General features: G+C 38.2%; 1 protein-coding gene across 1 annotated transcript in view; it reads right to left on the bottom strand.

Annotated features, from left to right (window-relative positions):
• Positions 1-1,435: 1,435 nt before the first annotated feature.
• Positions 1,436-17,254, bottom strand: part of AFG3L2 (AFG3 like matrix AAA peptidase subunit 2) — a 35,323-nt gene continuing 19,504 nt past the window's right edge. Inside the window, exons 11-17 of the mRNA XM_016119897.2 lie at positions 15,888-15,995; positions 15,672-15,797; positions 13,716-13,826; positions 10,798-10,913; positions 7,642-7,842; positions 6,111-6,305; positions 1,436-2,226 (exon numbers count right to left, since the gene is read on the bottom strand). Of these exons, the coding sequence (XP_015975383.2) occupies positions 1,984-2,226; positions 6,111-6,305; positions 7,642-7,842; positions 10,798-10,913; positions 13,716-13,826; positions 15,672-15,797; positions 15,888-15,995 (1,100 nt within the window). The 3' untranslated portion in view covers positions 1,436-1,983. The remainder of the gene's footprint in view (positions 2,227-6,110; positions 6,306-7,641; positions 7,843-10,797; positions 10,914-13,715; positions 13,827-15,671; positions 15,798-15,887; positions 15,996-17,254) is intronic.

The raw sequence follows: 17,254 nt of genomic DNA, 5'->3' as shown, positions 1-17,254 counted from the left end.
ACTTGAACTGAGGTGAGATCGCCTTTTTGCAGACATCTGAACTGTTTTGTGAGGCTTCAATAAGAATCCCCATCTAACTTGGAAATATGCTAGGATGGATTGACCTTGGAAGAGATGACGACTGCCCTGAGCACCTGCTGTGGGCCACACTCTACGTAGGCCCCAACACAGGTAACACCATAGTGCTGTGGAGTGCAGGTGTGACCGTTCTTGTACAGACAAGGCCTGCTGAGGGCTGCAGGAGCTTCTCCAGGCCAAATGGGCCAGCTGTCTCTGACTGCAGTGCTTGATCATAGCTGAACTCAGAACATGGAGAAGTTATCAGCTGATCAATTCTCACACACAGCTTTGTCACTTTTATGAATCAAACAAGACTCACATTTAGCACAGCTCACTTTATTCCGGCCAGGAGGCCTTGCAGCAGAGACCTGCCAGAATAGCACATACTGGTACCTCCTTGCAGTGGGTCAAAGGGGTACAGAATATCTCATCTCCTGTTTGTGTGGAGAACAGCATGCTAATACACACCTTGATGGTCAAGTGAGTCCTACAGCCTTAAAACAATTCCTATCTCCCACAAGCATCCTCTGAGGAAAGGATGTAATCAACGTGGCTTCCGCAGGTCACTGACAGAGTACTACTGCTGTTGGTGGACAACTGCTTCTGTAGCTAGCAAGCTGGAGTTCAGCATCTCTGGCCCTCCTGGAAGAGTGGTCATGTGATGGAGAGGCCTGCCCAGGCCACCTCCCACCCCATGAGCCCAGTGCTGCTCCGGAGATGCCACACGGTTCTGTACCTTAAGTCTGAGAAGTCACTGTTCCCACAGCATACTTGACTACATCAAGAATATACAAGGCAAATTGGAATAACATTAAAGGAGGCTGCTAAAAAAATATTAATAAGTCAAAAATGTTTGGTACCTCCAAGTCCAAATAGTGGCATTTGAAGACTTGGTGCATCTTCCTCATGCCATATTTTGGTAATCATCTGACCGGGGCTTGAAATGCTGCAGCCCTCTTGCTCCTTTGGGACCACACACACCCCGCTAATAGTTATAGTAACAGCTTCCAATTCAGAAAATTGGGAAGTCATGGGAGATCCAGGGCACAGGGGCCTTCCTAGTTTTGTGTCACCTTCTCTGAAAGCCAAGTGATGGCTTGGGACAAGACCCACTATGGTTTACACACTGACTTCCAGACCTAGACAGTGTGACCAGTTAGGGGCATGACAAGTCTAGTGAGAATGTAAACTGATGTCATTATCACAGATTCTTGCACTGACAGACTTGGTGTCAACGTACTTTGTATCCACAGTTCATCATTCCAGGACACACAAATCTAGAAGTTACCCTCCTGTGGGAGCTGATGAGAACTGGAAAGACTGACATTTTGTTTTCTCAAAGAAAGTATCCCAAGCATAAACAGTGACTTTCGTGTGCTCAGAAGAAAAAACGTACAGTTTACACTTTATTTTTGATGTAAATAAGCTGTATTTACATAATACATTCATATTTTTAAATATGTTACAGTTCTGTAGAAAACCATTCCATTAAAACAGCAACATGTGGTCTGGATTCAATCTTTAAAGTATTAGTCAAATTAAAATATTCTTATCAGGACTCCAGTTTAATTTCACAGCCTCTGAAGGGAAATGGGAATGAAGAGTGGGTGATGGAAAGGGGAAAACAGACTCTCTTGCATTGGCAAGCTTTCCGATCCCTCTCCCTGACACTCAGTGCAGTTGGCTTCACTGACAGGGAGCGAGCGCCAGGCACCAATCTCCACTCTCCCAGCTCCGGCTTGAGCCCGGGGTCGGGAGAATCACCCTACCACCCCTACTGGGATCCCCGAGGCTGAGAATTAAGTATTCCTCTTTTCCACCACTTCAACTGGTCAGCAGCTGCTCAAGATCAACTTAGCAGTGTTCTCATTCTGAGAAAAAGCCAGAGTTGAACTAATGGGCAAATTGAAACCACAACACAAGCTAAAATGGCCTGGCTCCTTGGATCTGGTTGGCAACTTTCTCTTCTGGGGGCTCCTCTTTCTCCTTTTCCCGCTCTTTGTTCCAGTCCTTAAGGCCCTCTGGCAGCGAAGTGTCCTCATCCAAGCTGCCAGTGCCTTCCACGAATTCTTCATAGGTAGATTTTTCTGCAAATGGTCTGGGGCCCAAAAGTTCAACCATATCATTCTTATCTAATACTTCTTTTTCTAATAATAGAAGAGCAACCTGAAATATGAACAATTCCCATTAAAGAGTTACTCAGCAAAGTCTAGTCAAAGTTAAATGTTTTTATTTATAACCAACCCCATCCCCCAAAAAGGTTTAAGACCACTAAAAAAGATATATATATATACACACATATGTGTGTGTGTGTATATATATACACACATATATATGTATATATACATATATATACATACATATGTATATATACATATATATACATACATATGTATATATATATGTGTGTGTGTATATATATAGTGTCATGTAATTTTGTGTGTGTATATATATATAGTGTCATGTAATTTTGGAGTAACGTGCAAAATACTGGCTAAACAAATGTCCATCAGTAAGGGAGTGGCTAAATACATTTGTTACATCCACACAATGAACAATTATGTGCCTGCAATAAAGTATCTCTCTCATCTACATACATCTCGGAGGGACATGTTCAATGAGAAAAGTGAGATGAACAATGTCTATAGTATGCTATGTTCCCTTTCTAAAGGAAAGAAAAATACATTTCTTTATGTGTACATATATAAAGCAATTCTAGAAGGATACGTAAGAAAGTGGTTGGGGGATAAGTTGGAAAGGATAGAAACAGGATGGGCAGGAACATTTTCAAATTAGTAAAAAATAATCATGACAAGGGCAAATACATAAAATGAAGCCAGGAAGATTAATACAAAAATATGTATCTTAAAGGCCTATTCATTTGTATGGCAGAACCACAAACTTGACACTACACATTTTAACAGGCCACTGAAAAGGGGATACCTGGCCAAGCACGTGTACGGATGTGAGTGACACCATCAGGAATGCCAGGGAGAGTAGTTATATCAGAGCATTTGACTACTATAAAGATAATGGAGCACTCCTCTGATCTCATGAAATAGATTTAGTAGGTAACTCCCTACTTAGAAATTTAACATGTCTGTAGTTTACATTAAATACTATGTTTTTAAAAATACCACATGAAAATTTTCTGTCTATTCAATCCTTAAAAACTTTACTACAGAATATTTCAAATACATATAAAAGTAGAAAAAATGGATAACTAATCTCCATATAATCATCATCAATAATTATTAACTTAGAGCCACTTTTGTTTCATCTACTCCCTGGATTATTTTGAAGAAAATTCCAGATATATCATTTTATCCATATATTTTTGTCTGTATCACTAGGAGATAGAGACTTTAAAAACATAACCAGAATACTAAAATAATATGACTTTTTAACATATTGTCTGTATATGTAAGATTTGGAGAAATAAAAACTTTAGGATTTATTCTTAGACCACCTTTAAATCTCATTTGCTTATTTACACAATTGTGGGTAAGCACTTAAGTTACAATATATTTTAACCCAATTTATCAAAAATATTATCATTTCAACACATAATATTAAGAATTATTGATATATTTTACATTTTTTTTCCAGACTAAATCTTAAAAATCCAGTGTGCATTTTATGCTCACAGTACATCTCAATCCAGACTAGCCAAGCTGACAGCACAGGCTTGGTTAGAAGTTAACAGCAAGAATTCTGCAGACAGGATGTCTGGGTCCAAATCTTGGTCCTACCACCTACCAACTAACTGCATGATGACACCTTAAGCAAAGTTAAGCAATGGTGTTTCTTTACATATTTCCTCTGTAAAATGGGGGTAATAATGTATGACTTCATGAAGTTGCAGGGGACTTTAGAGAAGTTAACACGTCTCAGGCAGTACCTAGTACACATAAGATACTAACTGAATGCCAGCTGCCACTCTTATTCTTCTAAAGTTCAGCCCTCAGAGACCAACTTGTCCAACTCCCCATCCCATAGATGAGTAAAGTGAGGCCCAGAGTTTGGAAGGCACTAGTCTTAGCAGCAAAGTGACCTCTCCTCCTGAGGTTCCCTATCTTCTGGCTGGCTCGACATTATTCTTAACAGATTTTATTTTCTCTGATGGACCAGGCAATACTTCAGAACTCTGCAGCGTTTCAAGATCCTCCCTCTGTCAAACCAATTTTCCCTTCACAAACATTTCTTTTTTACCATTGTCAGCACACGTACTTTACATATGGAAAGGTAGATGACCGAGTGAAATTCCCTGGACCCATCTGAGCATCTGTGGCGTGCATGTTTAAGCTCTGTACTCTATCCTCCTAGAACTATTCATCTCATAGGAGCCTTTCCGCCCTGTCTTTTACAGCTCCTTTCCTTTTTAACAACTGGCTGTAGGGGGATAACCAAAATATCCTATGTCTGGCCTGGAGATCCTATGCATATTCCATTTGCAAATGCCTACTGCTTATGTCCTCTTGTCAAGACCGAAGTTCATCCCCATCCCTCTCTCCCCACCCTGCCCTGGGCTGTGTCCGCCTCTACGAGGCGTCCTGGAGTCATCCTGAGGGCTTTCCTCCCATTCATTCTCTACTTAATAAATCTTAAGTTGCATCAGTAACTCTTGGTTTTTTAGATCTGCCGCCACCAGCACCATATCTCACGAATGTTAACACATGCCTGCAACAGCCCTGAGTTTATCTCTGTCACCCAACTGGAGCTGGCACATGGCTGCTACACTTCCTTTTAAATGATGAAATTTAATCATTTCCACTCAAGATTTTTTAAGGACTCGGACTCTCTACTATAAAACAAGGGGTTGGATTAGAGCATTCTGAAAGTCACTTCTATTCCTAAAATTGTTTCTAAATTTTCTACCTAGCTTTTGACCTGAGTACTACAGCCCATTCATTATCTGCTCCAGGCAGGCTGGCTCAGTCCTGCCCTCTCCCCCACTCCCTTCTCTGCTTACCAGTTCTCCAGGCTGAGAGCACCTCCCCTCCCTTCCTTTCCCATTCACTGTAACCTGACTAGCCTTCAAGGTAAAATTTAAGCCCTATCTTCTATATGAAGCCTTCTTTGACTACTCTGATCTTTCCTTTCTCAGAGCTCCTGCTGCATGTTTTCTAGTATTTCACAGACACCACAGACATTGTATACTTTCATGAAAAGATGTCACAGATCTTTAGAATTCTATAGCACAAGGCAGGCTCACAGTTAGCTTTTCCAAAGATATGATGGTGAACAGTCTACCTTAGAATATTCCTTTATCTGCGTCAATTCTTTATAAGGCTTTTCATTTATGTTTTTCTCATTAGAGTGTAAAATGCTCAAAGAATCCATGGGTGCATGGATTCTGAATACTTAAGTTTACTGGATATAAGAAATCCACTGATTTCAGAAAGGATCTTTCCCTTTTGTAGGTGCTATCAAATGAGGCACAATATTGAAAAAACACAAGGCATGTTTATTCATGGATGCTCATAATTAAGCAAATGTAGTTTTCATGTGGTGACTTCCTGCTTACCAAGTTTGGCTAATTCTTTTATGTGCCCTTTCATCTGTCACCACCTGTTTATTCCAAAGATGAAAAACAACAGTAAATTTCTATCAGTCCACTATAGCAGGGCCTTGAATAACATAGTTTTGTTACAATGTTGATGAGAGGCCATAGGACCTTGTTTATGTCAATTAGCTTATAGTAAAATTGGTTTCATTATGTCATTCGCTTAGTTGCAGAAACTACTGACAACATCAAGTAAGGATTTACTGTACTGGTAAAATACTTGGTGGGGAAGAGTACAGATTCAATTGTTTATTTGGTGGTTATTATTAGACTTCATTAATTCCTCACTCATATCCCTAAGAGCCACAAGAGCCAGGATCATACCTGCTTTTGCTCACCACATTCCCACCACCTCACAAAGACAGACCAGACAAATATCAGAATAAAGGAAGGAACCCACGAGTTTGCCAGATATAGGGAATGCTGACATCTATAAGCCAACCAAAAGTTCATCATCGCTTTAATCTTTCTCTACAAAACCTACCTTCTCTACATCAGCTTTCTTTTCTGTGAGAAGAGCTACTGTTCTTTTATAAGCATCATTAATAAGTATTCGTACTTCATCATCTATCAATCTTGCGGTGGCTTCACTATAAGGTTTCTCTAATACCATATCACCCTGACGTGGGAGGTCGAAGGAAATTTGCCCAACTTTTTCATTCATGCCAAACTGAACAATCTGAAAAAGAATACATGATTAGTGGGAAACATCTATTTTTGCTGATAGGCTATTATATTTTTATAAAATGCCAATTAGTCTTTCTTTACAACGACATTAACTCTCCACACTTCACTACAATACTACTCTTCAACCTGGCAAAATCTACATGGCAACCTTGAGTTGGCTGACTGGATAAGGGTGTTCTGTGTAGATGGTGGCAGCAATGAATAGTGTCTGAAATTCCTCTCCTAGGAATACAAGACTAGAAGCCACAGACAACTTTTACAACAAAATCAGGTGAGAAACAAGTGGGGACAAATCTCAACAGCTATGAGACCTGCATGATATCACTCTCTGCACAAGGGGCAGTAGAAGCAATAGCATCTGAGAGCCCCAAGAAAATAAGACTCCTTAAACCCTCCAGGCTTTTCCTATAAAGAGTGCTTTGCCAATCTGAGAACAAGTGAACCTGGAAGGGGTGTCTGCACTTCCCTATTCCCGGAGTCCAGGGGGCCAGGAGACTATGCAAGGACGCTGGCTTGGTCTGGGCCATGAGCTCTCCAAACTAACCAGAATAAACCCCACAGTAAGAGGAAGCTTCTGGAAGTAAAACCCAAACTGAGTGGAAAAGAGAAGGCCCAGATAAAAGTGGGGAGCAGGAACAAAACCAGGAGAACTCAGAGTAGGAAGCAAATTTTTTAAAACTTCATGAAAACAACAGAAAAAGGAATTCAAAAGCTATAAAACCAGGAAAGCTCCTAAGAGGTCAGGAAAACAAATTTCATGTAAAAATAGGCAATAGAAAAATCTCTTATGGAGTTATGCGAAAAAAGGAGAATAATGTCTCTACAGATAAAGCCATAGAACAGATGAAAACTGTAACGTACTACTTCAAAATAGGCTAAAAGAAATCAGGAAAATCACAGAAAATACTTGAAAGAATAACAAATCAAAATCAGAAAAACTCAGATGAGGTGCTAGAATTCAGGAAACATATAAAAAAATATTTTAAAAACAAAGATTAAGCTAAAAAGAAGAGCCGACGACAACAAATAATGCCCTTAAAAATAGAAGGTAAAGAAGACAATAAAAAAATATTTTTTTAAATGAGCCATTAAAAAGGACTGAGAAAGTCACAGACCCTGAAGAGCTAACATATGAGTAACAGAAATACCCAAAGAAAGTCATTTCTTTTCATAAGTTTTGACAAGTTAAAAAAAGATTTAAGAAATAATCCTTGCCTGAAAGTCTAAACCACTCAAATCTAACAGTATTGTTTCAGTGACATTTGTGAATGATCATTTCTCATGCAAATGTGAGAAGATGAGGAAGAAGCACTCTAATTCATACTTACTTGGGCATATGCGCTCTGAGTCACTTTTCTCAAGTCATCCTGAGCGCCAGTTGTAATTCTTCCGAAGAAGATTTCTTCTGACACCCGGCCCCCCAGAGTCATGCACATCCTATCCAAAAGCTGCTCTTTGGTGTACAGGTATTGTTCTTTGGGTAAATACTGAGCGTAACCCAGTCCTTTGCCCCTTGGGATGATGGACACCTGGCAAGCAAAAAACATACAAACTGTTAGAGATTCTACCAGTGATATAGACTTGATCACTTTTTTTTTTTTTTTTTACAGCTGAACTCACTGATAAAAAATAAACACACCAGCTGAGCAATCCATCAGCCCTGGCTACCTGAGATCTAGCAGGAATGACTGTTCTGGAGGAATATTTTCTCTTAGGAGCCATAACTTTGCATTAAGAGTTCTAGAAAGTATTTCTTGTCTTTTTATAAAACTCAATTGAAACTATTCAGTCTTGACAAAAGACTGTTCGCGAGTGAGCTCGAATACAGTGCAGGCTAGATTCAAATTGACTGTCATTTACAACCACAGGCACGCCTGAAGGGGTAAGGCAGACCAAGATGTTCAGCAGCCTTCATTTTCTTTTCTAGACCTCTTTTTGCAATTGAGTAAATTCTTTTAATTCTTAAGAAAAAAAGTCCACTTTATTGTAAGATGATTTATATATAAAAAATACAGCCATTTAATGTGTACAGTTCAGCAAGTTTTGACAAACAACCTCCTTCCACAATGAAGATCCAAGATACTCTCTTCATCTCCTCAAAGTTCCCTTGTGCCTCTTTGTAGTCAACCTTGCCCCCACCCTCAGGCAACTGCAGATGTGCTGTCTCTGTGGATTAGTTACAATTTCTAGAATTGCATGTAAATGGAATCATATAGTATGTACTTTATTATGTCCAGTTTCTCTCGCTGTTTCTGAGATTTACTCCGATCATGTGTATTAAGCTCATTCACTTTTACTGCTGTGCAGCACTCCACCGTATAAACATACCACATAACCCCTTCACCCCAGAGAGACATCAGGGTTGTTTCCAGTTTGTCATTATTATTAATGAAGTAGGAAAAGTCACTGTTTCCATTTCTCTTAGGTAAATATCTAGGTGTGGGATCCTTTGGTCACATGGAAGCATTTCTCTTTATAAGAAACTGCCATACTGTTTCTCAAAATGGTTGTATCATTTCACATTTCCATCAGTGATGTGTGAGGGTTCCAGCTGCTCCACATCCATACCAACACTTAGGACTAGATTTTAAATTTTAACCATTCACTATTTTCTTATGACTTAATTTGCATTTCCCTGGTGACTAATAATATTGAAATTTTCATGTGCTTAATGTCTATTCATATATCAACTTTTATGAAATATATATTCACATTTTTTGCTCAGTTTACTGGTTATTATTGGGTTACTTGTTTTCTTATTATTGAGTTTTAAGAGTTCTTTATATGTTTTAGATATAAGTCCTTTTTCACATGTGTGTACTGCAAGTATTTTCAGAGTGTGTGGCTTGCCTTTCATCTTTGTGATATCTTTCGAAGACAAAAAGTTTTTAATTCTGATGAGATCCCATTTATCAACTGTTTTTGTGTCCTAAGAAATTTCTGGCCACCCAAAGTTACAAAGACTTTTCCTAGGCTTTCTTCTAGAAGTTTTATAGTTGTAGCTTTTATGACCTACTCCAAATTATTTTTTTGCATAGGATACGAGGGTTGGGAGCTCCAGTAGCACAATTGGTTAGTGCGCGGTACTTACATGATATGAGGGTTGATGTTTACTTTTTTTCATATAAACAATGAGTTGCTAGAACCATTTGTTGGTAAGATAATCCTCCTCACCTTGACTTACCTTGGTATCTCTGGTTGAAAATCAATTAACCAATTATATTAAGGTCTATTTCTAGACTCTATTCCATTTGACCAGATCTATGTATCAGTCCTTTCACTAATACTAGTCTTCACTACTGTAGCTGTATATGAAATCCTAAAATCAGTTAGTGTAATCTTTTTAACTTAATTGTTTTGGCTATTCTAGTTGATACTGCATTTCCATACAAATCTTAGAGCATCATGTAAATTTCTATTAAAAAAAAGTCTGCAATAATTATAATAGACTGCATTGAAACTACAGATCAATTTAGAGAGAGCTGACATCATAATATTCCATGAACAAGTGTACCTCTACTTTTATTTAGGTCTTGTTTAATTCAATGTACAGATCCTACAAATATTTTGATAAATTTATCTCTATGTATTTCATGTATTTGGATGCTGTTGTAAATGAAATTGAATTTTAAAATTTCATCTTCCAATTGTTCACTGCTAATATACAGAAATATAATTGGTCTTTGTATATTGACTCTGATTTCTGCAACCTTGCTAACTGTACTTATTAGGCCTAGTGGCTTCTTTTTAGATTATTTAGGATGTTTTATGTATACTTTAATATTATTTTCTCTATGGTCCCTTTTCTTCAGGAGATTCCCATCAATTTCCAGCTGTCTCAACATTGCAAGTTAGTTAGGCTGCTTCCTGTCATCCATGCTGTTATTTTTCAACATGCAGTTGAAAAAGCAGAAAACTTAACAATCTCACCCCTGTCTCTTTGCTCTCTGTTCGGGTTCCCTGAGGTCTCCTGGTGTAAACAATTTAGTGGTCAAAGATTTGGGCAGTTTAGTTTCTACTTAGATTTGGGTCTTGCCCCTCTGTAGCTTTTTTGCTTCCAGGATTTTCCTGTCAAATTTTCAGTATTCTTCAAATCCTAAACTTTCTTCTCTGTCTCCTCAATATGGTAAGGCCAGCATTTTTCACCACCCGCTGTGGAAAACTCTTGAGCAGTAAAGCCAGAAGCACCCAATTTTAATCCATTATACTTGCTGCTTTTCAAAAGTAAACTCTCCTCCGGCCCTGGTCTGCTTCTGAAAACGTTTCAGTCCCTTTTAATACTAGTTTTCTTTCTAAAACTTTATAATTTATCTGTGGGAATGTTTGTATAACCACTTTATCCCACTATTATTACTAGATATTTTTACTCAATTTTTTAAAATTTAAACATCTCATCTATTTATCCTTTACAGGAATGCAGTTTCCTCAAGCTATTTCTCACACAATAATTTGGCTTGCCTGCCGTTTAACATAAGCTGCTTTACCTTTAAAAGTGGGTCTGCATGTTCCAGATACCAGCCAGCAACCGCGTGACCTGCCTCATGGTATGCCACAGTTTTCTTCTCCTCCGGCTGTAAAACCTGGGTTTTTTTCTCTAAGCCTGACAAAATAAAAACAGAAAACCAAAACCATTGCTTTAGTGAAAATGACATAAAAAGATAGTAATATAATACTACACAATGCCTTATCCAAAAGGTGATTTAGAGATTAAGATGCTTCCAATGATCCAAAAATTACCAATCAAGGTAACAATAAAAGCAACAAATAAACTTCGAAATACACCCAGCTAAAGCAAAAACAGTTACTATCCCTACATCCAGGCCCATTTTTCTCCTAACTGTTTCTCACTCTTTTGAGTCACATATTGTTTGGGGGAAATAATCAGATATGCAAAGTAAAATTCAGCCCTTAGGTCAACTTAAAATATATGCAATTCATAGAAAACAAAGCAGTCTGGAAAGAATACACTGCTCAGTCTAAATATTCAGAATTATGAAGCAGTAGGAAAACAAAGATGAGACACTGCCTGCCTTCTGTTCCTGATGGAAGGTAAACGATAGAAGGACTGAGCTAAACATCTGAAAATACTGACTCAGTCAGTCAGGCCAATGCTGCAGCACCCAGCACACTCACCAAACAGCCCAAGGGGTTCCAACAGCTAGACAAAGCAACAGAAGGGTAGACCAGAGATGATTAACATGTGCTGGGCTCATGTGTCAACTACAGAGCTGAAGGACACCTAATTCAAGTGTGATTGTTCTCTGGCCTGGATCAACATGGGCACTGAACCTTATATACACCTTCTTAATGTAGAAACTAACCACACAGTTTGTACTAATACAAATTATCACACTATGACAAAAGTAGTTTTGTTGTGTTCAAGATAACTCACCTGAAAGAATTTCTCAAGTGAAAATATATAAAGGAGTCTAGAAGATTTAAAAAGAGCACTATGTTCCCAGTGATACAGTATACGACAAATGTATACTGCAGGTGGGAAGTATATCCCAGGATAGGAAATTGTAGAGTGTATATAAACAAGCCTTTGGAAAAGCTTTCTTTTCCAAAAATGAACAGTTCTTACTTACTTGAGAAAACAAAACTTTAAAAATTTTCCCCACAGTTTATCACAGGAATTTTTCACTTTCTGTATATAATTACAGAACGAGGGTTGCCCGTGGTTGAGCTGTGAACAGGTAAACACCCGCTCACCTCAGAGGAAGGCCTGGTACTCTACTTGCCACCCTGTTCTTTCATACTCTTTGTACTAAGCACTCATAGCTTCCCCCTCGACCTAAAAAGCCACAAATATGCAGTTTACACATCTCTATAGTGATTTATTTTGTTTAATTCTACCTACGACTCTACCATCTTGTGTCTCCTTTGGGTCTCTACCTCCTGGATGTCCTTTAACAAATGTCTAGAATAAGTGGTCTACTCATTCATTCAATAGTTATTTAGCACCTAACCCAGGCAGAGCACAATGCTGTTCTAGCTTTAGATCCTCACTGGAATCTCCATTAATCTGGCTTTGTACTCTCTACTCAATTGAAACTATCAAGTCAAAAGTCACCAAGAACAGTTTCACTGCCCAACCGAAAGGTTATTCTCGCCACATCACTTGATCCTGCTGACAACTCTTCCTTTATAAACACGCTCTCGCTTTTGTCTCCCTTCTCCTGAAACCTCCTGGGTCTCCTTTAATGGCAAGTCTTCCCGGTCTTAAATGCTGATGTACCCTCTGGGCCTGCAGCACATAAGCAGCTTTAGTGACTTTGTTGATTTTTCTCCTCTCTGCTACCAAATATAAACATTTGGCAATGCCCACTTTGTGGGGCCCTGCTCCTCCCACTAGGCGCCTGCTCCCTGAGCCCTCTCATGCACCACAGGAATCACAGCCTGTGCTACTGCAGTGTGCCAGAGTTCCATGCAGACTCCTACAATCTCAAATTCACCTCGGAGCGCCTCATTCTTCTTGCAGCTTTTCAGGCTGTCCTTTTTTCTGCTTGCTCTGTCACGTGAATGACTACAAGGTTCCTTGCCTCCAGATGCTTCCCTCTTCTTTGGTCAGACTCATCTGCCTAAACGTTAACTTGCTGCATTACTTAGTGGCTCAGGAAAATACCCACATTAGTTCAATAGTGCACAGGATACTTAAAAACTCCTTGAGCTTAACATTCAAGGCTTTCTAAAATCTAGACTAAAATACCTTTTTCCAACTTCGCTTTATTTCCCACAGGAACTTGAGCCTGACCAGTTTACTTTCTCTTCATGAAACACAGGCTATAACACTGCTATCTGTTCATGCTACTTTCACACAGTATTCCATTTATCTATTAATCCAGTTAAAATCCTCTTCTGTGTAGCCTTTCTAAAAGTAGTCTTTTCCCTCTTTTGAATGCCCAACTTCTTGAATTGCTAGTTTCCTTTTTATGAGTATCAAGCTGAAAACTCTCTAGAAAACAAGGAAAACACTGCCGGTGTAGGGAGCACTTCATGGTTAAACAGTCATTGCAATTGTTTATCTATCACCTATATCTAGAGCAGAGCACATTTAACTTATGCGATAACCTTCTTGGAAACAGGAAGGTTGTGAATATTCACAACAGAACTGGATTGGTGTAATTCAAGAGAAGACACCTCGCTGCTTGCTACCTGTGTGAGACAGGCAGTGCACGGGCTGCTATCTCAGACTCACCCAGCACCTATGCCATCATTGCCACGCAGGCCGCACAGGAGGACAGGAAGCTCACAGCACCAAAGGAAGATAGCAGGTACATGGTGAGCCCCAAGGCTGGGAAAATATATACTTTTGCTTCTAGATCTTGCCAAAATAGAGAAACCCTTGACCTCAAATTCATTTCATCAGCTTTCTGACTTAAGTTACATCCAGTTGCCTTACCACCAATCACTCGTTCGATTGCTTGTTCAAAGTGTTTCTGGTTTATGGAATCTGAAAGGTGTCTCGCAGCAATCAAAGCAGCTTCATTACAGACATTAGCCACATCGGCTCCTACAAAATAAACATACAGAACAGTAAGTATACCCACCAAATATGTATACTCAAACTAATTAGTCACATGTTATGGACAACCAAATGCATAGTCAATTTCTCAACCAGCAGAAGTGGATAAGAGTTTTGTGTAAATATAATTTAGTGTGATTCATGATAACCCTGAGGTATTCCAGCATTCGATAACAGCCTGGTACATACAATCCTGGTCCTTAAACTGAGATGCAATTATTAGCAGTAAATAGATAATTACAGAAAAATATTTATCTTTATAGATAATATGGTTCATATAACAGCAAATTAAGATTGTATTTAAAAATTCCCATTAACTTAGTTCCACCTCTGCTTGGAATGTGATTTATGTAGATATTATACAATATGCTAAAATATAATGAAAAACATAAACATTAAAATAACCCAGTATGTTCAGTTAAGCAATACAAGTAAAACATGAAACATGCCAAATGCTTTCTAGATCTATAAGGCTCTGAATTCACTTTTCAGACAGAGTATATGGTAATGCAATAGATGTGCTCAATAAATAAATATTAAAATGTTATAAAGTTCAAAGACAAAAACAAGTAAAAAGCAAAAGTAAAAACAACCCCTGAGATGTTTAAGATGCTAACCTTCCTCTGACCATACTGTATATAATGTCGTATTTTTCAAATGTTCCTTTTATTTCATTTTAAGTTTAGAAGAGGGAGACAGGGAACACAAAGAAAGGATCACATTTTACATTTAAAAACTCTTGGAATAAGCGCCTTAAAGGATGCTCAACATCACTGGTCATTAGAGAGGTGCAAATGAAAACCCTGAGACACCAGTTCACACACACTAGTAGGGCTATAGTCAAAAAGAAGGACAATAACAAGCATTGGCAAGGATGTGAAGAAACTGGAACCCTCATACACTGCTCATGGGAATGTAAAATGGTGCAGCCACTGCGGAAAACAATTTGGTAGTTTCTCAAAAAAGTGATCCAGCAATTCCACTGCTAAGTATATAACCCAGAGAAATGAAAACATATGACCACACAAAAATCCGTACAAGAATGTTAACAGCAGTATTTCGCAATAACCAAATAACAGAAACAACACAAATGTTCATTAACTGAAGAATGGATAATAAAATGTGGCATATCTATACAATGCATTATAATACAGCCATAAAAAAAATGAAGTTCTGACACATGCTATGACATGGAAGAACTCTGAAAAAAATCAGACTATATGAAAACAGCCAGGCAGAAAACACCACTTGTTATATAACTTCATCTATATGGAAATCCAGAATAGGAAAATCTAGAGACAGAAAGTAGATTAGGGATTGCCTAGAACTAGGAGTAAAGGGAGTGACTGCTAATGGGTTCTTTTGAGGTGATGAAAATGTTTTTAAATTATAGTGATTGGTTATATAACTCTATGCTTAGTAAATACACTACGATCTATTGTATACTTCACACACAGGTAAATTTTATGTCATGTTATCTTAATAGAGTTGTTTTTTAAAAACCCAGATAATTTCTGTAACATTTATGCATAAAATGATCTGCTGTTAAGGAATTTGTCACAAATTATTCAGAGACAGAAGGAAGAGGGCAAGGGTATAGGTAGGGTTGGACATGAGGTACGAGCTGTCCCTAAAGCTAGGTGATATGTGCAAAGGGTTCTTTACACTATCTTCTCAATTTCTGTTTTACATTTGAAATTTCCCATAATAAAAAGTAATATATATACTTAGGAAGCCCCAAGGTGAGAGGTAACAACAAAGTGAACTGATATCTACTAATTGTCATTGATTAAAAGGACTTATAAACAGAACGGCAGGTTACATTGCACTCACCCGAAAACCCCGGAGTTAAGGATGCAAGTTTTCTTGCCAGTTTCTCCTTTTCCAAGGCACTGTCCAGTTTCAGGGGTCTGAGGTGAACTTTGAAAATAGAAGCTCTTCCTTTTATGTCCGGTGGTCCTTGAGAAATTATTTTTAAGGTTAAAAAAACATAGTGAAACAGTGATATCCTCATGAAAACTGGACTGAACTCTGTGAAAATCATCTTACCAATAAAGATTTGCCTATCAAAGCGGCCTGGCCTCATCAGTGCAGGGTCTAGGATATCTGGTCGATTGGTGCCTGCCAAGATGACTACATTTGTTGTTGTGTTAAAACCTAAAAAATAATAACAAAGACTCAACCATTATTAACATGGGGCAGAAAATAAGTGTGCCTATTAAGAACATATGAATACTACAGATATACTGCTACTTAAAATTTTTTTTGCTTTCCATGCCGATAGGGCTGTCGCAAACATGGTGACCATTCCTAAAACCGGCTGGGCTTTCTGTAAGAAGTGTGGCAAGGATGCTCTGTATGTGCAGGGAAAGTGGTGTTATAACAGGAAGCTGAGTAGTTATGGTGGGCAGACTAAGCCCCCAAAAAGTTAAAATTACAAAGAAAATTGTCCTGAGGCTTGAATGTGCTGAGCCCAAATGCATATCTAAGGGAACACCAACTATTAAGAGACAAGCATTTTTAACTGAGAAAAGTAAGAAAAGAAAGGGCCAAGTAATCTAGTTCTAAGCTTCATATTTTGTTTTATTATGAAGATAATAAAATCTTGAGGATATGTTCACTTCAAAAGTTTTTTCAATTAGCTAATGCTTTTTAAGTCACAAACATAAATGATTTTTCATATTATTCATCTTAATGTTAATATTAGTCATATACGACTTAAAATTTTAAGAACCAATTTTCTAAAAATGAATTACCAAAAGATTTTAATTTTTAATTAGAAATTTAGATTATGTTGTCAATTTTAAAAATGTTTTTAAAATCAGTAAGATTAAATTTGCAATTTGCAAATGATATATATAAACTCCCTGGGCCATGTACAACCATTTGCATGTTTAAAGACAGGTATCAACCTCCACCTCCAGCCTCTTCTCCAGGCTCAACTTCTTTGGTTTTATTGGCCATTCTCAAATGTCAAGGCCATGGCCACTGAGCCTTCACCCTCAGGATCCTGGCACTAAAAGAGCTCAAGTACTGATTTCCCCCAAATCTGGTTCTCAGATTTAAACATGTGGCACGACACCTGGACTGATGACTGCACAGTGGAGGAGGAGTTATAATTTCTGATTCTGGATACTATATCCACTCAGTAATGTAAACCACTCAATACTTGGCACGTGCCTCCCCTTTCTGAGCATCAAATAGCATCCACATATCTTACAGCAGGAAGGACCTGACATATCCTAACAACTGGCTTTCCAAAACATAAAAAAAAAATGCTAACGAATGTGGAAAGACTGATATTCTTTTAGTAAGAGTATTCAAAATCTGCCAAATTCACACTTGGTTACACATGGGTTTTCATGATGATTCAGAATCATAAATAGTTTTGAGAATGAGACTGTAATTCTTTCATG

This window comes from Rousettus aegyptiacus, unplaced genomic scaffold (genome assembly GCF_014176215.1).
Source record: "Rousettus aegyptiacus isolate mRouAeg1 unplaced genomic scaffold, mRouAeg1.p scaffold_m13_p_12, whole genome shotgun sequence".
NCBI lineage: Eukaryota > Metazoa > Chordata > Mammalia > Chiroptera > Pteropodidae > Rousettus > Rousettus aegyptiacus.
Note: the sequence above shows the minus strand (reverse complement) of the source record. Positions and strands in the feature narration are given on the sequence as shown.